This window comes from Bos grunniens, chromosome 15 (genome assembly GCF_055505025.1).
Source record: "Bos grunniens cultivar Pamir isolate PY7600 chromosome 15, Bosgru_T2T1.0, whole genome shotgun sequence".
Classification (NCBI taxonomy): Eukaryota; Metazoa; Chordata; class Mammalia; order Artiodactyla; family Bovidae; genus Bos; species Bos grunniens.
Window position 1 is genome coordinate 16596389 of NC_141179.1, and position 24533 is coordinate 16620921.

A 24533-nucleotide genomic window follows, 5' to 3' on the forward strand; every position below is an offset into this window, starting at 1 on the left:
TGGAATATCACTTGCCATATCAGTTAACAAAGGTCGAAGTCATCAGACATTATAGCCACAGTGTATGGTGAGCTGCTGAACCCTGAGGGAATCTCTGGGAAGAAAAGAATACTTGCCATCTAGAGGCCATGGCTGCTCCCCATGGTGAATCCTGAGGAAACTCAGAATATGGAAACATAAGATACTGGCACGAGATAGCTGAGGTGCATATCAAAGAAATGATTTCAAGAGCCCAGACTTATGCATCTTTCCATACATAGAAAAGTGCTAAATCCCTTAGGTTGACATATCTGGTTTTCTTTAACTAATCATCTTTTGATGTTTGCCATTTGTTGCAAAACTTCTGTATATCATGACTATTCTCCTTGCCTCCTCAGAGCAGTTTATCAGGGTTACTTGAGATACTGTCTCCTAGGCTTGAAATCCTAAAAGTTCCGTTCAATAAAACGTTAACTCTTGACTTTTAGGTTGTGAATAACTCTTTAGTCAACATACCTCAATATAGTTTATGTTGTCAAATACAAGTTGGCGCTTACCTGTCAACTACAAATTGGCACTAGCCAAAAGCATTGCCTCTGACTGAACAACAAGGGCATTTACCATCTGCCTCTGCAGAGATTGAACCCTGTGCTGCTGCAGCTGTTGACCTTCAACACCCCTACAGCGAGTTCAGGGTAGAATAAGGCACTCTGTGCTTCAGGGAATCTGGTGCGACGGGTCTTTAGAGTGCGGTCCATGGGGTCGCTAAGAGTCGGACACGACTGAGTGACTTCACTTTCACTTTTCGCTTTCATGCATTGGAGAAGGAAATGGCAACCCACTCCAGTGTTCTTGCCTGGAGAGTCCCGGGGACGGCGGAGCCAGGTGGGCTGCCGTCTATGGGGTCGCACAGAGTCAGACACGACTGAAGTGACTTAGCAGTAGCAGTAGCAGTCACTCAGTCATGTCCGACTCTGTGCCACATGGACTGCAGCACGCCAGGCATCCCTGTCCTTCAAATCTCCCAGAGCTTGCTGAAACTCATGTTCATTAAGTTGGTGATACCATCCAACCATCTCACCCTCTGTTATCCCCTTCTCTTCCTGCATCCAGTCTTTAGATAGTTGGATATTTTTAGGAACTGATTTCATGATCCTAATCCTTACATCTCCTCATATCTAGAAAAGCACTAAATCACTTCTTGATGACGTCAGATCCTTGTGAGTAGCAGAATACCTCTTGTGAAGTAAGAACTTGTTTGCATTGAACTTTCCTTCACCAAAATCTTATCTATTGACATCCCCCAGCTGCCTCTTTGGTGCAGATGATGCCACCCTTATGGCAGAAATCGAAGAACTAAAGAGCCTCTTGATGAAAGTGAAAGAGGAGAGTGAAAAAGTTGGCTTCAAACTTAACATTCAGAAAACTAAGATCATGGCATCCAGTCTCATCACTTCATGGCAAATAGATGGGGAAACAATGAAAGACTTTATTTCGGGGGGCTCCAAAATCACTGCAGATGGTGACTGGAGCCATGGAATTAAAAGATGTTTGCTCTTTGGAAGAAAAACTATGACCAACCTAGACAGCATATTAAAAAGCAGAGAGACATTACCAACAAAGGTTCGTCTAGGCAAAGCTATAGTTTTTCCACTTGTCATGCATGGATGTGAGAGTTGGACTATAAAGAAAGCTGAGAGCGAAAGAAATGATGCTTTTGAACTGTGGTGTTGGAGAAGACTCTTGAGAGTCCCTTGGACTGCAAGGGGGTCCAACCAGTCCATCCTAAAGGAAATGGTGTTAGAATCTAAATTTCTTCTCCTTGCATTGTTTCAGCCATAGGCTGTTGTTAGTAATCCAGCAATTGAGTCTGGCATTTGGGTGGTTCTGCAGCCTTCTTTCTGATAAGCAACTATAAGGGGAAGGGTATTGTAAGGTTAAACACCAGATGTTGCTGTTCAATCACCCAGTCACGTCCTACTCTCTTTGACCCCATGGATTGCAGCATGCCAGGCCTCCCTGTCCCTCACCATCTCCCATGCCCAAGTTCTTGTGCATTGTATTGATGATGCCATCCAGCCTTCTCATCCTTTGATGCCCCCTTCTCCTTCACACCAGATAGTGGATGTATTTAACACAGAGTCAAAGGAAAATAGGTGTGAAGTGTAGCTCCTGCAGAGTTAAGGGGCAGAAGAGCAAATTCAGTTACATTCAGAGTTAGAAGCTGTTAAAGTAAACAAAAACAAAAAAACAAAACTAGGAATACTCAGGCCTGCTCGCTGTTCTCTTTTATCTCCTTTAGTCTCTGGAAAGGGAAGAAAAAAACTCATTCCTTTTTTTTTTCACTTGTTACTGAGACAGTATGAACAAACAATATGAGGTCAGAAAAAATGTTACACTTTAAAGAAGTATAAATTATGAAGTACAATGCAAAATTCACATGACTTTTTCATATACTGTGTTTAAAAAAAAAAATCCACCAAAGCAAAATACTGACTCTTCAAAGCAAGTCTTCTCTCCTGCTAACTTGCACTGTCTTTCTGGCCAGCCTTCCTTTAGTCCATTCCTCCAGAACAGGGAAACCTCTTTCTCGATAAGGGCACTTTGGTAGAAATTTTTGCAACATGTACCTTTAATCTGCCCGAACCAAGCACACTGCAGAAAGTTTTAAGGGGAGATAAGGACAAAAAAGATCTTCACGACCAAGATAATCACGATGGTATGATCACTCACCTAGAGCCAGACATCCTGGAATGTGAAGTCAAGTGGGCCTTAGAAAGCATCACTACGAACAAAGCTAGTGGAGGTGATGGAATTCCAGTTGAGCTATTTCAAATCCTGAAAGATGATGCTGTGAAAGTGCTGCACTCAATATGCCAGCGAATTTGGAAAACTCAGCAGTGGCCACAGGACTGGAAAAGGTCAGTTTTCATTCCAATCCCAAAGAAAGGCAATGCCAAAGAATGCTCAAACTACAGCACAATCGCACTCATCTCACACACTAGTAAAGTAATGCTCAAAATTCTCCAAGGCAGGCATCAGTAATATGTGAACTGTGGACTTCCAGATGTTCAAGTTGGTTTTAGAAAAGGCAGAGGAACCAGAGATCAAATTGCCAACATCCGCTGGATCATGGAAAAAGCAAGAGAGTTCCAGAAAAACATCTATTTCTGCTTTATTGACTATGCCAAAGCCTTTGACTGTGTGGATCAGAATAAACTGTGGAAAATTCTTCAAGAGATGGGACTACCAGACCACCTGACCTGCCTCTTGAGAAACCTGTATGCAGGTCAGGAAGCAACAGTTAGAACTGGACATGGAACAACAGACTGGTTCCAAATAGGAAAAGGCGTACGTCAAGGCTGTATATTGTCACCCTGTTTATTGAACTTATATGCAGAGTACATCATGAGAAACGCTGGGCTGGAAGAAGCACAAGCTGGAATCAAGATTGCCAGGAGAAATATCAATAACCTCAGATATGCAGATGACACCACCCTTATGGCAGAAAGTGAAGAGGAACTCAAAAGCCTCTTGATGAAAGTGAAAGTGGAGAGTGAAAAAGTTGGCTTAAAGCTCAACATTCATAAAACTAAGATCATGGCATCTGGTCCCATCACTTCATGGGAAATAGATGGGGAAACAGTGGAAACAGTGTCAGACTTAATTTTTTGGGGCTCCAAAATCACTGCAGATGGTGCCTGCAGCCATGAAAGTAAAAGATGCTTGCTGCTTGGAAGAAAAGTTATGACCAACCTAGATAGCATATTGAAAAGCAGAGACATTCCTTTGCCAACAAAGGTCCGTCTAGTCAAGGCTATGGTTTTTCCAGTGGTCATGTATGGATGCGAGAGTTGGACTGTGAAGAAAGCTGAGTGCTGAAGAATTGATGCTTTTGAACTGTGGTGTTGGAGAAGACTCTTGAGAGTCCCTTGGACTGCAAGGAGATCCATTCTAAAGTCCATTCTAAAGGAGATCAGCCCTGGGTGTTGTTTGGAAGGAATGATGCTGAAGCTAAAACTCCAGTACTTTGGCCACCTCATGCGAAGAGTTGACTGCTTGTTAAAGACTCTGATACTGGGAGGGATTGGGGGCAGGAGGAGAAGGGGATGACAGAAGATGACATGGCTGGATGGCATCACCGACTCAATGGACATGAGTCTGAGTGAACTCCAGGAGATGGGGATGGACAGGGAGGCCTGGCGTGCTGTGATTCATGGCATCGCAAAGAGTCAGACACAACTGAGCGAATGAACTGAACTGAACTGAAGGAGAAGGCAATGGCACCCCACTCCAGTACTCTTCCCTGGAAAATCCCATGGACGGAGGAGCCTGGGAGGCTGCAGTCCATGGGGTCGTGAAGAGTCGGACACGACTGAGCGACTTCACTTCAGCTATGAAATGCCGTCAGTCCCGTGCAAACTGCGTAATAAATGTACGAGGACACAAGTCCTGTTCAGGGCAACCCCAATATACGAAGGAGGGTAACCCCTTGACTTAAGTCTTGCCTGGAAAATCACATGGGAAATCCTACGAGTGTGGCAGGCTACACTCCATGGGGTCGCTGAGTCGGACACGACTAGCGACTTCACTTCAGCTGTGACATGGCGTCAGTCCCGTGCAAACTGCGTAATAAATGTACGCTGACACAAGTCCTGTTCAGGGTAACTCCTTGACTTTAACCTTCTGTTTCTTGCAAACCTATTGCTACTGCTGCTGCTAAGTCGCTTCAGTCGTGTCCGACTCTGTGCGACCCCAGAGACGGCATCCCACCAGGCTTCTCCGCCACTGGTATTGTCCAGGCAAGAACACTGGAGTGGATTGCCACCTCCTCCAATGCATGAAAGTAAAAAGTGAAAGTGAAGTCGCTCAGTCGTGTCCGACTCCCAGCGACCCCATGAACTGCAGCCTACTTAGCTCCTGTGTCCATGGATTTTACAGGCAAGAGTACTGGAGTTGAGTGCCATTGCCTTCTCCGAACCTAAGGGTTAGATATTAACCGAAATAATAAGCAACAGTTTGCGCATGCTCTTTTGGTGGCGCAGATTCCCTCCTCCCTCTAGTCGGAAGTCCCGGTTTGTTTACTGAATTACGACAGTCGTAAACCGAGATTTTTGTGCCGGCTTCCTAGCTTTACGACAACAACTATGGCGGCTGCCGGGGTTAGATTTGAAAGTGAGAGTAGCGTCGAAGAGCGTAAGGAACAGATTCGAAGTGCCAGGAGCGAGGTGTTGCGCCAGGTACCTCAGTTTTGAGGCTTTGGGAATCATTTAGAATTGCCGGTGGAGGCCTTCTGGGAGTTAGGCGTCTAGCTCTCCTGCCTCCCCGCACCCTTTCTTGATTCATTTCCTTAGTATCTTACCTTATCTAGTTGTGTGGGGATAGATGTTTTCCTTTGGGATGCTCACACACTATTGGGTATCCTTTGCCTCTTAGATGCTCTGGAAGGCTCCAGTTGCTCATATTCTTTTCCAGAAAACTTCTTTTCTTTCCTCTGACGTTCCTTATCTTTAAAAGCATCCGTGCTTGACATTTCTAGCACCTGATCACCTGTGCTGCGCACTTTCGAGGGACCCCACTGTTTTCCCTGCATATCTTACAGCTTGAGTCCTCCCTCATGCTATATCTGAAATGAAATTTTCCGTTTTCAGAAACTCGTGTGAGGCACGTTAGAGTAGATCCTTTCATTCTCCTTTTAAGTTATTTGTGTCAGTTATCCGGCTTATTGCAAACCCGTACTGAACCAAACAGCGATTGAGACAGAGATCTAAAAAATTTAGCCCCTCGAAAAAGTTGAGAAACGTGTTTTTCATTAAGATTGAAATGAGTAGAGGTAAAATAAGGAAGGGAGGAAGTAAACTGTACTATTGACTTAGCTCATAAGATGTGAGAAGTGTGGCAGGGGAAAAGAAGTGTGAAGGGGAAAAGTTGTAGTTAGAGAACAATGTAAGGTGAAACAAGTGATGATCATTATTTTATCTGTTTTAAGCTATAACCGTTTAAAACACATTTAAATGCTGCTGCTGCTGCTGCTAAGTCGCTTCAGTCGTGTCCGACTCTGTGCGACCCCACAGACGGCAGCCCACCAGGCTCCCCCGTCCCTGGGATTCTCCAGGCAAGAACACTGGAGTGGGTTGCCATTTCCTTCTCTATTAAATGCAAATAAGGAACCGGTATAGGAGACAGGAAGAAGTTATAATGACTGCAGTCAGATTTTACAGGGGAAGAAAAGGGCAATAAGTCTTACAGAAGTGAAAGGTTGGTGGTCCCTGATTTCAGCATACGTAATGTATGTGTATAATAAATATCCTTCATCCTTGTCTCTGATATTTCAGGCAGTTTTTGGAGGGAGTGGATTTGTAAACTATTATAAATTTTATAGTATAGCTATGTATAGAATTTTGAGAAGGACCAATCCTAGCTTTGAAATTTGGGGAGAAAATGAAAAGGCAGGAACAGCTTCTTAGGAAGCTGTTACTTAGTTTGACTGTTTTTGAATGATAAAAACTTATCAATATGATCATTTGTTTTTAGAAAGGTGATTCTTTTTGAAGCATTTTGAGGGTGTGGGTAGAGGATTATGGACGTTGCAGACCGAAGGTATGGAGGTCAGTCTCCTAACAGTTGCAGAAGTATCAGGCACTATCAGTGGGATAGCGAAGGGAAAAGAGATTCAAGTCATTTTTGAGGTAGGGAGCTTAGGGGAGAGGAAGAGGTCTACAGTAGGTCCCAAGATTCTGTCCTTGCTTGGTGGCTCATTTCACTGTACTGTGCTTTGCTTCCTCTTGCAGTCGTGTCTGACTGTTTGTGACCCTATGGTCTGTAGTCCACCCAGCTCCTCTGTCCATGAGGTTCTCCAGGCAGGAATACTGGAGTGGATTGCCATGCCCTCCTTCAGGGGATCTTCCAAACTCAGGGATTGAATCCAGGTCTTCCACATGCAGGCGGATTCTTTACTAGCTGAGCTACCAGGGAAGTCTGGCTCATTTCACTAGTGATTGCTAACTGATAATGCAGTTGGTAATGTGGAAGGAGAATTTGTTGTTTTTAATCTTTCTTACACTTTGGTAGGGGCTTCCCAGGTGGTGGTAGTGGTAAAGAACCCACCTGCCAGTGCAGGAGATGTAAGAGATGCGGATTCAGTCCCAAGGTTTGGGGAGATGCTCTGGAGGAGGGCATGACAATCCGCTCCAGTATTCTTGTGAGGAGAATCCCATGGACAGAGGAGCCTGACAAGCTACAGTCCATGGGGTTGCAAAGAGTCTGTCATGACTGAAGTGTCTTACTACACATGCACACAGACTTTGATAGAAGCAAATTGTGGTGAGCCTTACATGAAAGTGGGGGAGGTTTCTGTTTTGCTTTTTTGGTGAGAAGTAGGTGGGTCAATTGTTAATTTTTATTTTTTTCACGGTTTTAGGCTAAAGCCAATTTTGAAAAGGAAGAAAGGCGTAAAGAACTGAAACGACTTCGGGGTGAGGAAACATGGATGCTACCTGATGTGATTAAGAGAGTTGAACAAATCTCACAGGTAAATACTAGCAGCCTTACTTGGTGTAAGCTTATTTTTTTTTTTTTTTTTGCACTTATTCAAGTTAATACTGGAAGAACAAGTTTATAAACTCTTTTTTACAAGTTACAGAATGAATACCACATAGTTGACAGTACTGAATATTTGTCTCTCTGGCTAGAGTAGTATATATTAATATTTTGGACATGATATTGGAAAGATTGTATTAGTTGAGTTGGCTGGTAGAAAGCTTAGATCCAAGTTTCCAGTCCACTTGTGTTAAGTTTATGGATCTAAAGTGTTATGTGTTTTAAACTTAATGTGATGCTTTTTTTTTTTAAAGGGGGATGTCTCAATTCTTGCTTTCTCTTCCCACAGTTTATGCTGTCTTGTTAGATTTCATGTGGTTCATAATCTATAAATTCTCTTGGGCTCGTTGAAGGAGATATATACACACTGTGTTTTCATATATATGTTTGATTATATCTGTCTGTCAATATATTTACAAATAAATTTAAACTTTCCTTGTATTTTTCCAAGAAATTTTAGTTATATGGTTTATTAGTAGTGCATATATTATAGAAGCATGTCACAATTTTTTAGAAGAAGCTATTTATTTAATCATATTCCTTGTCTCCTCTCATGAAAGATTTAAAGTGTTTTAGGACATAGATCTTTTCCTCAAAATACTTACTTTTTAAAGTAAGCTAAAACTAAATTCTTGCCTCTTCAAACTGATTATTTATAGGAAGACCGTGTGAAGAAAAAGAAGAAAAAAGACAAGCATTCAAAAAAAGTAAAGAAAGAGAAGAAAAAAAAGAGCAAGAAACAAAAGTGTGAAAAAAATGAGTCAACCGACAGTTCATCAGTAAGTATGTGCTAAAACTAACCAAAGAAGCTACTTGAGAATATTGTATGTAAAGGAGCAACATATGGGGACCTAAAATACATGTGAGAACTTAGGAAATATTACTAGTGAAGGTACACTCCCAAGAAAATGCTTGGGAGTCATCTACTTGGAGGTGTACAGGAAATGGTAGAAATATGGATCTTAGGTTTTAGATAAGGGCTAGAGGATCAAGATACGATTGGAGAGTCATTGCTGTTTAAAGCCATTAAAATGGATGAATTGCCTTGGGAAACTGAAAAGAAGGAAGAATACCAATACTGAGAAGGCAGACAGCAAGTAAAGGATTTTAAGTAGAAGCAGTTGGAAAATTAGGAGAAACAGGAAAGAGTGAAAGGGGAGTAAAAATAGTACCATAAAATAAGGGAAAGAGTACCAAGACTTTTCAGTTTGTTACCTCAGTTTGTTTTTCATAGACATTAACAATTAAGTGTTTAAAATGGGTTGTATTTGTATATTTATCTTTGGGACAGAAAGGAAGAGAATGCTGGATCTGTTGTGTCTCTAGCCAGGTTTTGGATGAGAGGACTCACAAAAGAAAGGAAAGCAAGGCAAACCCTCATGGTTATTTTCAGGAAGAGAAAAGTATGTGGTGCTTAATGAGATGAGCTGGAGGTGTTTAGTGATAATTGCACTCCTAGGTATGCTCTTCAGAGGATTATACAGATGAGTCTTCATGAGAGGGCCAGACTGGACTCCAAAAAGTCAGTCCAGTCTGGCCCTCTTGTAGTTTCAGAAATTAAATTTTGGCAGTATGCCCTGAGATGATAATTGGCTCACGAAAGCTTGTTTTATATAAGAATGTTGTTTTAGTCGCTAAGTCATATCCGACTCTTTGCTACTCCATGGACTACAGCACACCAGACTCTGTCCTCCACTATGTCCTGGAGTTTGCTCACATTCATATCCATTGAGTTGTTGATGCCATCTGACTGTCTCATCCTGTGCTGCCCCCTTCTCCTTTTGCCTTCAGTCTTTGCCAGTATCAAGTTCTTTTCCAATGAGTTGACTCTTTGAATTAGGTGGCTGAAGTATTGGAGCTTCAGCTTCAGCAACAGTCCTTCCAGTTCAGGGTTGATTTCCTTTAGGAGTGGCTGGTTTGATCTCCTTGCAGTCCAAAGGACTCTCAAGAATCTTCTCTAGCACCACAATTTGAAAGTACCAATTCTTTGGTGCTTAGCCTTCTTTATGGTCCAGCTCTCGTATCTGGACATGACTACTGGGAAAACCATAGCTTTGACTATATGGACCTTTGTCAGCAAAGTGATATCTCTGCTTTTTAATGTACTTCTGAGATTTGTCATAGCTTTCCTACCAAGGAGCAAACATCTTTTAATTTCATGGCCACAGTCACCATCTGTGCTGATTTTGGAGCTCAAGAAAATAAATTTTGTCATTGCTACCAGTTTTCACCCTTCTATTTGCCATGAAATGATGGGACCGGATGCTACAGTCTTAGTTTTTTTCATGTTGAGTTTCAAGCCAGCTTTTTCACTCTCCTTTTTCACCCTCATCAGGAGGCTCTTTAGATCCCCTTTACTTTCTGTCATTAAAGTGGCAGATATGCCATGTGCATATCTGAGGTTGTTGATGTTGATCCCAGTAGTCTTGATGCCAGCTTGTGATTCATCCAGCCTGGTGTTTCACATGATGTACTCTGCATTTAATTTAAATAAGCAGAGTGACAGTATACAGCCTTGTCGGTCTCCTTTCCCAATTTTGAACCAGTCCATTGTTCCATGTCTGGTTCTGACTGTTGCTTCTTGACTCCCATACAGGTTTCTCAGGAGACAGATAAGATGGTTTGGTATTTCCATCTCTTTAAGAGTTGTCCACAGTTTGTTGTGATCCACAAATTCAAAGGCTTTAGTGTAGTCAATGAAGCAGATATTTTTTTGCAATTCTCTTGCTTTTTCTACGATCCAACAAATGTTGGCAGTTTGATTTCTGGTTCCTCTGCCTTTTCTAAATGCAGTTTGTATATCTAGAAGTTCTCAGTTCACATACTACTAAAGCCTGGTTTGAAGGATTTTGAGCATAATTCTGCTAGCATATGAAATGAGTGCAATTGTATGGTAATTTGAACATTCTTTGGCATTGCTGTTATTTGGGATTGGAATGAAAACAGACCTTTTTCAGTCTTGTGGCTACTACTGAGTTTTCCAGATTTGCTGACATGTTGAGTGCAACACCTTTTCAATATCATTTTTTATCATTTGAAAGTAGCTCAGCTGGAATTCCGTCATCTCTACTATCTTTGTAGTGATGCCTCCTAAGGCCCACTTGACATCATGCTCCCGGACGTTGGGTTCTAGGTGAGTGACCATACCATCGTGCTTATGTGGGTCATTGAGACCCTTTTTTGTGCAGTTCTTCTGTGTATTCTTGGCACCTCTTCTTAATTTCTTCTGCTTCTGTTAGATCTTGACTGTTCCTGTCCTTTATTATGTCCATTCTTGCATGAAATGTCCCTTAATATCTCCAGTTTTCTTGAAGAGATTTCTAGTCTTTCCCATTTGATTGTTTTCTTCCGTTTCTTTGCATTGTTCATTTAAGAAGGCCTTATATCTCCTTGCTATTCTCTGGAGCTCTGCATTCAGTTAGGTGTATCTTTCCCTTTCTCTTGCCTTTCCCTTCTTTTCTTTCTTCAGCTATTTGTAAAGCTTCCTCAGATAACCACTTTGCCTTCTTGTATTTGTTTTTCTTTGGGATGGTTTTAGTCACTGCCTCCTGTACAATGTTATGAACCTCCATCCATAGTTCTTTAGGCACTCTCTTTACCAGATATAATCTTTTAAATCTATTTGTCACATCCACTGTATAATCATAAGGGATTTGATTTAGATCATACCCGAATGGCCTAATGGTTTTCTCTACTTTCTTCAATTTAAACCTGAATTTTGCAATGAGGAGCTTAGAGCCACAGTCAGCTCCAGGTCCTGTTTTGCTGACTGACTTTTGATGACTTCTCCGTCTTCAGCTGCTAAGAATATATCAATCTGCTTTAGGTCTTGATCATCTGATGATCTCCATGTGTAGAATTGTGTCTTGGGTTGTTGGAAAATGGTTTGGTATTACTGTTGTGTTCTTGAGAAAACTGTTAGCCTTTGCCCTGCTTCATTTTTTACTCCAAGGCCAAACTTGCCTGTTACTCCGGGTATCTCTTGATTTGCTGCTTTTGCATTCCAATCCTCTGTGAGGAAAAGAGCATCTCTTTTTTTTTGGTATTAGTTTTAGAAGGTGGTGTAGGTCTTCATAGAACTGGTCAGCTTCACGTTCTTCAGCATCAGTTGTTGGGGCATAGACTTGAATTACTGTGATGTTGAATGGTTTGTCTTGGAAATGAACTTAGATTGTTCTGTCATTTTCGAGGTTGTACCCAAGTACTGCATTTCAGATTCTTTTTTTGACTCAGGGCTACTCCATTTCTTGTAAGGAATTCTTCCCCACAGTAGTAGATACAGTGGTCATCTGAATTTAATTCTCCCATCCTCGTCCATTTTAGTTCACTGATTCCTAAGATGTTGATGTTTACTCTTGCCATCTTCTTCTTGATCACATCTAATTTACCTTGATTCATGGGCCTAACATTCCAGGTTCCTATGCAGTGTTGTTCTTTACAGCTTTACAGTGAGAGTTGTTCTTTACAGTGAGAATGAAACATCTTCATTCACAGTGAGAAATACAGCTGGATAGTTTTATCAAGTATCCAGCATGTTTTGTAATGGTAGGAATATTATATAGAAAATAAAATTCTTTTGAATATAGCTCAGGACAAAGGGAGTTGGAAAATCTTAAAGGAAAAGCAAAATAGGGGTAATGTTTCCACAATTGTGGGATTGAGTTGCTGACTTCATTGAGAATCTGATAAAACTGATCTTCTCTTCAATAAGAAATTTATACACAAAGTTGTTTATTTCAGTGGAGTTTATAAAACTATCAGAAATTTACACAAGTATCACAGCTGTTAAGAATCCCCATCCCCTGGGATATATGTGTCAGGGTGACTAATCATTTATGCCATTTGATTAAGGGCACTTGCTTCCCTTTATCAGAGACTCACTGTCCCATTCTTTGTTTTCTTTTTATTGTTGTTGTTCTATTGTTGTTGTTATTGTTGCCACATATAGCATGCACATTTGTACTGCCTTTAAAGTTGTGTAACATACCTTACAGAGAGTAATTTGAATGAATGCTCAGTGCCCACATCACATTGAGGTTGACTGAAGAAGTAAAGAAAAATTTACACTGACAGTGAAAGGAAAGGTTTGGGGAATCAGGTTGGTTGGGAACTCTTTTTGAGAAAATGTTTTATGGAGACAGGCTTAGATATTCTTGAGAATGATGCATTTGGGTGAGCAAGGTTTCAGAGGAAGGGGTAATCTTAATGGAAGGAGGAGCACCTTGTCTTCTTAGCAGGAAAGTAATAAAGATGTACTTCTTAGCAGGGAAGTAATAAAGATGTACATAAACACAGATAAATGAAGAGGAAGTAGCAGATAAATAAAGCAAACAGATTATTGATGGTATTTATGCTTGATGTTCTGTTTCCTTTATGAAGTGGAAGGTAAAATCATCATATGAGAAGACAACTTGAGAGTAGAAGTAGGATAGAGGGATTGAGGAAATTGTGTAGATTTGAAACAACTTTGCTTAGGTAGTAATAGAAGCAAATGGGAACCCTTGAAGATCCATGTGAGACTGGAAAGCATGTCTTGACTGTCACAGTCTCTTGATTTTTTTTTTTTAACTTTTAAAATCAGTTTTGCTGAGGTATAATTTATAAATAATAAAATAATCCTCTAATAAGTCTACTGTTTAATTCTTATATCTGGTTAGCCCTATCAGTTAAGGTATAGAGCATTTCCATTCCCCATAAAGTTCCTCATGGCTCTTTGCAATCAGTTCTTCCTCACCCTCCCTCTTCTTTCTCACCCTCCCTCTTCTTCCTCCTCTCTGGCCAACGATAAGTCTGCTTTATCACTCTATAGATTTGTTTTCCCTATATTGGGATTCCATATAAATATTCACATGGGCTTCCCCGGTAGCTTAGGTGGTAAAGAATCCGCCTGCAATGAGGGAGACCCTGGTTCAATTTCTGGGTTGGAAAGATCCCCTGGAGGAGGGCACAGCAGCCCACTCTAGTGTTCTTGCTTAGAGAAGCCCATGGACAGAGGAGTCTGACGGGCTACAGTCCATGAGGTCACAAAGAGTGAGATATGACTGAGCGACTAAGCGTAACACAGCTGCTGCTGCTGCTGCTGCTAAGTCGCTTCAGTCGTGTCTGACTCTGTGCGACCCCATAGATGGCAGCCCACCAGGCTCCACCATCCCTGGGATTCTCCAGCCAAGAACACTGGAGTGGGTTGCTATTTCCTTCTCCAATGCATGAAAGTGGAAAGTGAAAGTGAAGTCACTCAGTTGTGTCCAACTCTTCGTGACCGCATGGACTGCAGCCTACCAGGCTCTTCCGTTCATGGGATTTTCCAGGCAAGAGTGGAGTGGGTTTCCATTGCCTTCTCCGAAGCATAACACAGCAGCAGCATAAATATTCATATATGGTTAATTCTTGAACAACATCAGTTTGGATTGTATAGGTGCATTTATATGTGGATCTTTTTTGAGAAATATATACTATAGTACTACATAATCCACAGTTGGTTGGTTAAGTCTGCAGATGTGGACCTGTAGATACGGATGGCCAACTGTAAAGTTACATGTTCGTTTTCCACTGCACAGAGGGTAGGCACCTCTAAGCCCCACACTGTTCAAGGGTCGACTATAATACAATCTTTTTTATGTTGTGATTCTTTGGCTTGACGTTACATTTTTGCAACTCAAGTGATTGCATGTATCAGTATTTCTTTTCTCTTTTTTGCTATATTACAGTATGTAGATATACCATAATTTGCTTGTCTATTTTATCTGTTCAGAGTCATTTGAGTTGTTTTTTAGTTTGTGGCTAATATGACTAATATGCCAGCAAATTTGGAAAACTTAGTAGTGGCCACAGGACTGGAAAAGGTCAGTTTTCATTTGATCCCAAAGAAAGGCAATAATGTTAAAACCAGTGTGCAATTGCATTCCTCTCACTTGCTTGCAAAGTAATGCTGAAAATTCTCCAAGCTGGGTTTCAACAGTACATGAACCGAGAAGTTCCAGATGTTCAAGCTGGGTTTAGAAAAGGCAGAGGAACCAGAGATCAAATTGCCAACTTACATTGGATCATAGGAAAAGCAAGAGAATTTCAGAAAAACATCTACTTCTGCTTCATTGACTATGCTAAAGCCTTTGACTGTGTGGATCACAACAAACTGGAAAATTCTTAAAGAGATGGGAATACCAGACCAGCTGACCTGCCTCCTGTATATGCCGGTCAAGAAGCAACAGTTAGGACCAGATATGGAACAATTGACTGGTTCCAAATTGGGAAAGAAGTACATTAAGGCTGTGTATTGTCACCCTGCTTATTTAACTTACATGCAGAGTACATCATGCGAAATGCCAGCCTGGATGAAGCACAAGCTAGAATCAAGATTACTGGGAGAAATATCAATAACCTCAGATATGCAGATGACACCACGCTTAAGGCAGAAAGTGAAGAAGTAAAGAGCCTCTTGAAACTGAAAGAGGAGAGTGAAAACATTGGCTTAAAGTTCAACATTCAGAAAACTAAGATCATGGCATCCGGTCCCATCACTTCATGGCAAATAGATGGGGGTATTCTTGCTGTGAAATCCCATGGGCAGAGGAGCCTAGTGAGCCATAGTCCATGGGATTGCAAAGAGTTGGGCCCAACTTAGTAACTAAAAAACACTGAATAAAGCTACTGTGAATGTTTACAAGTCTTTTTGTGGACATGTTTTTCTCTTGGAAAAATACCATTGTTTTCCAAAGTGTTTGGACCATTTTATACTCCTTCCAGCAGTTTATAAGAGTTCCAGTTATTCTGCATCTTGAAGAGCACTTGGAATATTCAGTCTTTGTAGTTTTCTAGCCATCCTACTGTGTGTAGTTATTTCATGTGATATTTCCTTGAAGATCAATGATGTGGAGCATTTATTTAAATCTTTATTGGCCATTCTGTTTTCTTTTATGAACTCCAGTTTATCAATTATGTTCTTTTACCATTAATTTCTCCTCATTACTGCTTTTGATGTCCTAACTTTTGTACATCTCAAGGTTGTGAAGATTTTTTCCTTTGTTTTTTTCAAGAAATTTTGTAGCTTTGGCTTTTTTGTCAGTAATTCATTTTGAGTAATTTTTGTTAATGGTATGTAGTAAGTGTCAAAGTTTAATTTTTTTCCATATGAATTTCCACATGTTCCAGCATCATTTGTTGAGAAGGCTAACCTTTCTCTGTTAAATTACTTAGGCTCCTGTGTTTTAAATACAATTGAGCATATATATTTGTGGGATAATTTCTAGACTCTTCTGTTCCGTTGACTTGCATGTCTCTCCTTGGTCTTAATTACGGCAATTCTAGGGTAAGTCTTGGAATAAAGTAGTGTAAGTTCTATGATTTTGTTCTTTTTAAAAAGTGTTTTGGTACTCTAGGGTATTTGCATTTTTAAAGTAAATTTTATAATCACTTATCATTTTCAGCAAAAGTGGCTACTGATGTTTTGATTGGAATTGTTTTGCATCAATAGATCGATTTTGAGACAATTAATATCTTAAAATAGAGTCATGCAACCAATCATGCATATGGTATATCTTTCAAAGTTTTTAAAAATTTCTCTCACAGTTTTCTGATATTTTCAGTGTAGAGGTCTTACTATCATCTTTTGCTATATTTTTATATTTTATTTTCTTGGAGTGCTGTTGGAAATGGAATTAAAAATAAATTTTGTTTTTCTTGTATTGGCAGCTAGTATATGTCTTTACAATAGATTCTTGCATATTTGCCTGTATCTTGTCACCTTCCTAAATTCACAAGTACTAGTGTTAGCTTTTTTTGGTTGATTTCTTAGTATATGATTGTGTTATGTGTGAGTAAAGACACTTTTTTTTTCTTTCCAATCTCTATGCCTTTTACCTCATTTGTTAATATTTTATTTCACTAGCTAGGACTTCAGTATAGTGTTCAATAGAAGTGATGAGGCTGGACCTCCTTACCTGTTCCTTAAGTGGAAAGTATCTTTCACCTGAAAGCATGATGTTAGCTGTGGGCTTTTCATGTATGCCCTTTTAGATTAAGTAAATTCTTCTCTATTTTAATTTTTTCCTAAGAGTTGGTGTATCGAATAAGCATTGGATTTTGTCAAGTTACTTTTACACATCTATTAATGTAATCATGATTTTTCTCTTTTATTCTGTTAACATGAAGAATTACATAGGTTAACTTTTTTAATGTAACAGGAAGCTGAATTCCTGGGATAAACACTGTTTGGTCATTTTTCTTTATAAAATATTTTATTTATATATATTTACATTTGAATTTTACTGAATATGTTTCTTTATGATTTGATTTGCCCACAGTTGGTTGAGAAGTTTTGCATCAGTGTTTATGAGGGATATTGGGTTTTAGTGTTAAGGGAATCCTGGCCTCACATATGAATTAGAAAAAAATTCCCTTTTCTTCTGTTTGTAGAAAAGTTTGTGTTAAGATTGGAGTGGCTTCTTCCTTGAATGATTGTTAAAGCTTACTAGTCAGACTGTTTGGGCCTAGTGTTTTCTTTGTGGGATGCTTAAAGTGCAAATTTAATTCTGTTAAAATCTGTATTAAATGTTTTCTCTTTATTCTTGAGTTACGGTAATTTAGATTTGCAAGGAATTTGTTTATGTCATCTAAATTGTTGAATTTACGTTCCCTCCTTTCATTCCTGATTTTAGCTATTTCTATTTTTTCTTTGTTTTCTTGGTCAGTATAGTTTTAGGCTTATCAATTTTATTAATCATCTTTTTCAAAGAATTGCTTTTTAGTTTCATTGATTTTTCCATTTGTGTACATTCTGTTGATTTCCGTTGTCTTTCTATTTCCATTTCTTTCTATTATATGTTTTGTATTTCCTTTTCTTTTTCTAACTTCCTGAAGTGGGTACATAGGTCTTTCATTCTAAACATTTCTTATTTTCTAATTGAGTATTTATAATCTACAGATTTTTCTCCTAGCACTGTTATATCTCCATGTAACTGATTTTGGTGTTATATTTTCATCATCATCCTTTTCAAAATATTTTCTAATTGACTTTGTTATTTTTTAAACTTACAGACTGTATATGAGTTTTAAATTTTTCCAGTAATTTGTGGATTTAACCCATTTCATTTTTGTTTCTGGCTTCAAATTTAATTCAGTTGTCATAAAACATACTATGTATAACTTATAGTTTTTTAAAAAAATTATGAGGCTGAGTTTATGGCTTAGCCTATGCTCTATCTTGGTGAAAATTTCTTGTATAATTGAAACGTATGTATATTCAGTTGTATACTGAATATACATAGTTGTAGTGTTCTGTGAATGTCAACTTGGGAGAAAGTTTATTCATAGTGTAAAATCTCTGTGTTGTGAATTTGTCTTTCTTCTTCGGATTTTGTCAGTTTTACCTCATGTATTTTGAAGTCTTGTTAGGTAAATACACTTTTAGGATAGTTATATCTTGTTGATGAATTGATGATTATAATATCATGAAATGTTCCTCTTTATTTCTGATAATATTCTTCTTTAAGGCCTACTTCTGTCTCATGTTAATAAAGCCTTTTTAGTTGTGTTACTATTTTTGCTTTCATGGTATATTTTTAAAAAAAATTTTTTAGTTTTTTTTTTTTTTTTTTAACTTTACAATATTGTATTGGTTTTGCCATATATCAACATGAAATCTGCCACAGGTATACATGTGTTCCCCATCCTGAACCCTCCTCCCTCCTCCCTCCCCATACCATCCCTCTGGGTCATCCCAGTGCACCAGCCCCAAGCATCCAGTATCGTGCATCAAACCTGGACTGGCGACTCGTTTCATATATGATATTATACATGTTTCAATGCCATTCTCCCAAATCATCCCACTCTGTCCCTCTCCCACAGAGTCCAAAAGACTGTTCTATACATCAGTGTCTCTTTTGCTTTCTCGTATACAGGGTTATTGTTACCATCTTTCTAAATTCCATATATATGCGTTAGTATACTGTATTAGTGGAAATTGATCAGCTAAATAAAAAGGCAAGCCTTAAATATAGACTGTCCATAAGAAATACACTTTCAATGTAAAATAAAGATATATCAAGGTATACAATAAAGATACAATAAAGATAAAAAACTAAAAATTTTTAGTTTTAATGTATCTTTATTTTACATTGAAAGTGTATTTCTTGTGGACAGTCTATATTTAAGGCTTGCCTTTTTATTTAGCTGATCAATTTCTTCCTTTTAAATTAGGGAATTTTCTCCACTATATAATGTGATAGCCACATTGAGTTTTAAATTTTTAATCAAAATTTATTGAAGTTATCAGGTTGAAAGATCATTTCTTTAGTCTCACTAGCCAGATTTTTTTGTATTCACAGACACATATGGCTAGATTAAGGTAAGGTAAGGTGAAGTCGCTCAGTCGTGTCTGACTCTCTGCGACTTCACATCTGTAGCCTACCAGGCTCTTCCATCCATGGGATTTTCCAGGCAAGAGTACTGGAGTGGGTTGCCATTTCCTTCGCCAGAGGATCTTCCTGACCCAGGGATTGAACCCAGGTCTCCTCCATTGTAGGCAGACGCTTTACCATCTGAGCAGCCAGGGAAGTCTCTATGGCTGGATTAGTGGCTACCATATTGGGTGGTTTAGATATAGAAAGATCCTATTAGACAGTGCTGAGATTATTTATGTTTAATATAATTATAGATATGTTTGAGTTTCTCTTCTTGCCAGTCCCTTTTCTATTTGTCCCATTTGTTGTTATTCCTTTTTCTCTTCTTTCTCTTAGCTTCATTTGGTTAGTTGTTTTTTTTAGCATTCTTCTTTTTTTTTTTTTTTAACATGGTCCATGGAATTCTACAGGTCAGAATACTGGAGGGTAGCTGTTCCCTTCTCCAGGGGACCTTCCCAACCCAGGGATTGAACCCGTATCTCCTGCCTTGCAGGAGAATTCTTTACCAGCTGAGCCACGAGGGTTTTTTTTTCTAGGTTTTTTTCCCAGTCTATTTTAATTCTAGTTTTGTGGTTTCTCTGCTGATCTGGCAGTTTGTGAGCTCTGGAGATCTCTCTGCTTATGTGTGTGTGCTCAGTTGTATCTGACTCTTTGCAACTCCATGGACTGTAGCTCATCAGGCTTCTCTGTCTCTGGAATTTTCCAGGTATGAATACTGGAGCAGGTTGCCATTTCCTACCTCAGGGGATCTTCCCAACCTAGGGATCGAACCTGCATCTCTTGGATCTCCTGCATTGGCAAATGGATTCTTTACCGTTGTTCTGCCGGAAATAGCATAATTGTTCCTTATGTGGTAGTTATTCTAATAATTGTTTCTTACACGGTAGTTATTCTTTGTGTATCCTTATGGACGTACATTGTAAACGTGTTCGGTTTGTTATTGAGTTAAAGACTACAGGGGTCTCATATAGTTTTCTAGAACTCTTTCTCTGTGTAGGTTCCTTTTCATGGATACTCTGTCTCAGTCATCATGAAGTTAAAATTCTATTTCTTTTAACTCAGTGAGATTGTCATACTGTGCTTGAATTACCTCTCCTTGTGCCTTTGTCTAGAAAGTGCCAGCAGGCAAGAACCAGTAGAGTGTAATTGTAACATTCACTTGTTTCTCTTTTCTCAGTGATCATAGTCCTGCACAACTGAGAGTCAATGTCTAGAAACAGTTGTTTCTTATATTTTCTACTTTTGTTTTCTTTTCTGTATATTTCTAATCTGATGTGCCATTTATTTTTTTCATGACCAATGCAGAAGTCCTCAAGTACCTTGAGAAATATACATATTTTTATATATATATACACATTACATGTAAAGCCTATATTTTACATATATAAATTTTATGAATTTTATGTGCATATATAACATATATATATATATAAATATGTATATTTTCATTGGTGGCACTTTTCTGTCTTGGTTCTGTCTTTAGGCTTTGACTGTTAGATGGGAAGAGGAGTGTGGTTAATTATGATGGCTACACATAAGAAGAGTCCTGGGACCTCTCTTAGGTCAAGAGTCACATTGATAGTTTATAAATTCTTCAAGGTAAGATGGAGAATTGAAATTAAAATCAGCAAGAGAACTTAGGTCATGGTATTTGGGGAGGGGAACATAAATCATGCTGAAGTGGTGAGGTGAGTGAATAAGAGTGAAAATTAGCAACAAAATTAATACAGATGAAATGGAGGCAGGAGAGCTATACAGAATGGTCCATGTGTCATTGTTGTATAAAGGAGGAAGACTGTCAGCTGTGTCACATAGGCTTCTTTCATTCAGCGCCTGATATTTAATGCTTGGATGCAGGCTGCTGCCCAAAGTCTCTACCTTGAGTTGTTGGAAGAGTCAGTTCAGCTAATTTTAATGCACATTTATTGAATGCTGACTTTTTTGCCAGATACTTTCATATACGTGGGGAATATAAATATATAGAGTTCGAACTTTTGGGGAACTCATTAATTAAGTAGAAACATACTTTCAGTATGTAATCTCATGATGCCATGGCATTTCAGGGTATTAGGGAAGAAGGATTTTATATGCAGGATTATTGAGGAAATGACGCTGAAATTGAGATTTAAAGGATGAGTAAGAATCAACCTTGCACATAGGGGTGTGTGCGCACAAGGAATTGTGAGAGCAAAGGCATGGAAGTAAGAAAGAACATGGTATAAAAGTGTGTGCATGTATGTTTGTGTATATATGTATGTAAATTTAACTATAAGGAACTTAACAGTGTTAGATTCAGTTCAGTTCAGTTCAGTCGCTCAGTCGTGTCTGACTCTGTGACCCCGTGAGTCACAGCACGCCAGGCCTCCCTGTCCATCACCAACTCCCGGAGTTTACCCAAACCAATGTCCATCGAGTCGGTGATGCCATACAGCCATCTCATCCTCTGTCATCCCCTTCTCCTCCTGCCCCCAATCCCTCCCAGCATCAGGGTCTTTTCTAATGAGTCAACTCTTTGCATGAAGTGGCCAAAGTATTGGAGTTCCAGCTTCAGCATCGCTCTTTCCAATGAACACCCAGGACTGATCCCCTTTAGGATGGATTGGTTGGATCTCCTTGCAGTCCAAGGGACTCTCAAGAGTCTTCTCCAACGCAGTTCATCAGCATCAGTTCTTAGGTGCTTAGCTTTCTTCACAGTCCAACTCTCACATCCATACATGACCACTGGAAAAACCATAGCCTTGACTAGATGGACCTTTGTTGGCAAAGTAATGACTCTGCTTTTGAATATGCTGTCTAGGTTGGTCATAACTTTCCTTCCAAGGAGTAAGCGTCTTTTAATTTCGTGGCTGCAGTCACCATTGCAGTGATTTTGGAGCCCAGAAAAATAAAGTCTGACACTGTTTCCACTGTTTCCCCATCTATTTCCCATGAAGTGATGGAACCAGATGCTATGATCTTCGTTTTCTGAATGTTGAGCTTTAAGCCAACTTTTCACTTTCCTCTTTCACTTTCATCAAGAGGCTTTTTAGTTCCTTTTCACTTTCTGCCATAAGGGAAGTGCATATCTGCATATCTGAGGTTATTGATATTTCTCCTGGCAATCTTGATTCCAGCTTGTGCTTCTTCCAGTCCAGCGTTTTTCATGATGTACTCTGCATATAAGTTAAATAAGCAGGGTGACAATATACAGCCTTGACGTTCTCCTTTTCCTATTTGGAACCAGTCTGTTGTTCCATGTCCAGTTCTAACTGTTGTTTCCTGACCTGCCTATAGGTTTCTCAAGAGGCAGGTCAGGTGGTCTGGTATTCCCATCTCTCAGAATTTTCCACAGTTTGTTGTGATCCACATAGTCAAAGCTTTGGCATAGTCAGTAAAGCAGAAATAGATGTTTTTCTGGAACTCTCTTGGTTCTTCGATGATCCAGCAGATGTTGGCAATTTGATCTCTGGTTCCTCTGCCTTATATAAAACAATAGATGAAGCTGTAGTGGTTGATAGGATTTTGTAAACCATGAAGTTTGGTTTATAGTAGTAATAGTAAATGTATCATCAAATTAGATTCATTTGTATTTATTAGAGAACTTCAGAATAGCCGTTGGTTAATATAAAATATGTATAATGTAAAAGTAGTTAACTTTTCTTTCATGTAAAGGAAATCAGGTAGACAACTTAATGGTAGTGTGGCCTTCTGGGACCAAGGCTTCTAGTTTTGTCATGCTGTTGTCTTTAAAAAGTGCCTCTTAGATTACATAACAGTAGAGAGGATGCCCTCTTTTTCTTAACTTCTAGAACGTCCTACACAATACTTTCATTTCCACCTTATTGGAGATTTGATTAAGCCTTTACTTTCCAGGAAGGGAGGCATGTTACATCTTTAAATAAAATTGAATTTTATTGGTCAGAAGGAAGAGGAGTAAAAGTAGTCTTTATGACAGGTAGTCAGAGAAGAGTAGTACTGTGACCAGATGTGCCCTTTACATTACTCTAAATGTATTTAGAGTGGGAGTTGGAGAATGAAAGGGAGCAGGAAAGACAGGGGTTATGGAGACTAATTTGGTTTTTCCAGATGAGAAATAAGCAGATCTGATCTAGGGCTGTTGCTTTAAGGATGGGGAGGAAAGAGTATATATTAGTTGGAACTATTGATTGTAGGTAACAGAAACCAAATGTAAATTGATTTCAGGTCACTTCAGTTGCTCATTTGTGTCCAACTCTTTGCGACCCAATGGACTGCAGCACGCCAGGCTTCCCTGTCCATTACCAACTCCTGGAGTTTGCTCAAACTCATGTCCATCAAATCCATGATGCCATCCAACCATCTCATCCTCTGTTGTTCCCTTCTCCTCCTGCCTTCAATCTTGCTTAGCATCAGCGTCTTTTCCAATGAGTCAGTTCTTTGGATCAGGTGGCCAAAGTATTGGAGCTTCAGCTTCAACATCAGTCCTTCCATTGATTATTCACGACTGATCTCCTTTAGAATGGACTGGTTGGATCTCCTTGCCGTCCAAGGGACTCTCAAGAGTCCCAACACCATTGCTCAAAAGCATCAATTCTTCAGCGCTTGGCTTTCTTTATAGTCCAACTCTCACATCCATACATGACTACTGGAAAAACCATAGCTTTGACTAGATGGACCTTTGTTGGTAAAGTAATGTCTCTGCTTTTGAATATGCTTTCTAAGTTGGTCATAACTTTTCCTCCAAGGAGCAAGTGTCTTTTAATTTCATGGCTTCAGTTGCCATCTGCAGTGATTTTGGAGTCCCCCAAAATAAAGTCTGTCACTGTTTCCATTTTTTCCCATGTATTTTCCATGAAGTGATGGGACCAGATGCCATGATCTTAGTTTTTTGAATGTTGAGTTTCAAGCTAACTTTTTCACTCTCCTCTTTCACTTTCATCACTATTAAAGCAGCAGAGTCTCATAGGACATATAGCAGTGCAGGTGGGTTTTAGGAAATACCTGGACCTAGAGTCATGAATGCTTTAATGAGTCTTCTTTCTGTCTTCCTTTTCTTCCCCTCTTAGTTCTGTTTTTGTTTTTCTTGATACTGATAAATTTTTGCTGAATTCTGTGCCTCATGGTAGAAATGGTCTCTGCCACAGTCTTTCCAGTTCTCCTTAGTTATAGAGTAAACCATTTCAGATTTCTGGAGAGTGACTAAGATTGAAATCAGTTGGTTTAGGTAACAACCTCTGAAACAGTCAGTTCTGGCCAGGGGTGGAGGTGGATCCCATGATGGTCATTTGATGTTCACTGTATGGTATAGTTTGGAAATCTTTTCGAAATACAGTAGTAGGTTTAGATGGCAGGGGCAAGATGATCCTGAAACTTCTGACTTGGGGAAGTGGGTGGGTAGTGATGCTTAATTCAAATATATAGGAAGAGGCACAAGTATTGTAGAAGTATATGCTGGGTTTACTTTTTGTTCTTACTGAGTTCAGCGTGGCATTTAAATGTTGTAGGCAGTTGTTTAAATTATTGAAACTTAGGGTTTATAAATTAGAAAGATGTCAGCATAATTGGTGGTAGTTTAAGCCATGAGAATGGATTTAATTCCCC

The 24533-nt window shown here is 39.3% G+C and overlaps 1 protein-coding gene across 5 annotated transcripts in view; it reads left to right on the top strand.

Annotated features, from left to right (window-relative positions):
* Window positions 1-5116: 5116 nt before the first annotated feature.
* CWF19L2 (CWF19 like cell cycle control factor 2) overlaps window positions 5117-24533 on the top strand; it is a 139333-nt gene continuing 119916 nt past the window's right edge. For 2 of the 5 annotated variants that reach the window (XM_086339006.1, XM_086339008.1), the window contains exons 1-4: window positions 5117-5219; window positions 7400-7510; window positions 8238-8357; window positions 10660-10711. Coding sequence is in view for 2 of the 5 variants with exons in the window: in XM_086339003.1 (XP_086195129.1) it covers window positions 5127-5219; window positions 7400-7510; window positions 8238-8357 (324 nt within the window). In the remaining 3 variants the exon portion in view is untranslated. Of the gene's footprint in view, window positions 5220-7399; window positions 7511-8237; window positions 8358-10619; window positions 10712-24533 lie in introns of all 5 variants that reach the window. The other 3 variants (XM_086339003.1, XM_086339005.1, XM_086339007.1) reach the window with 2 other exon arrangements.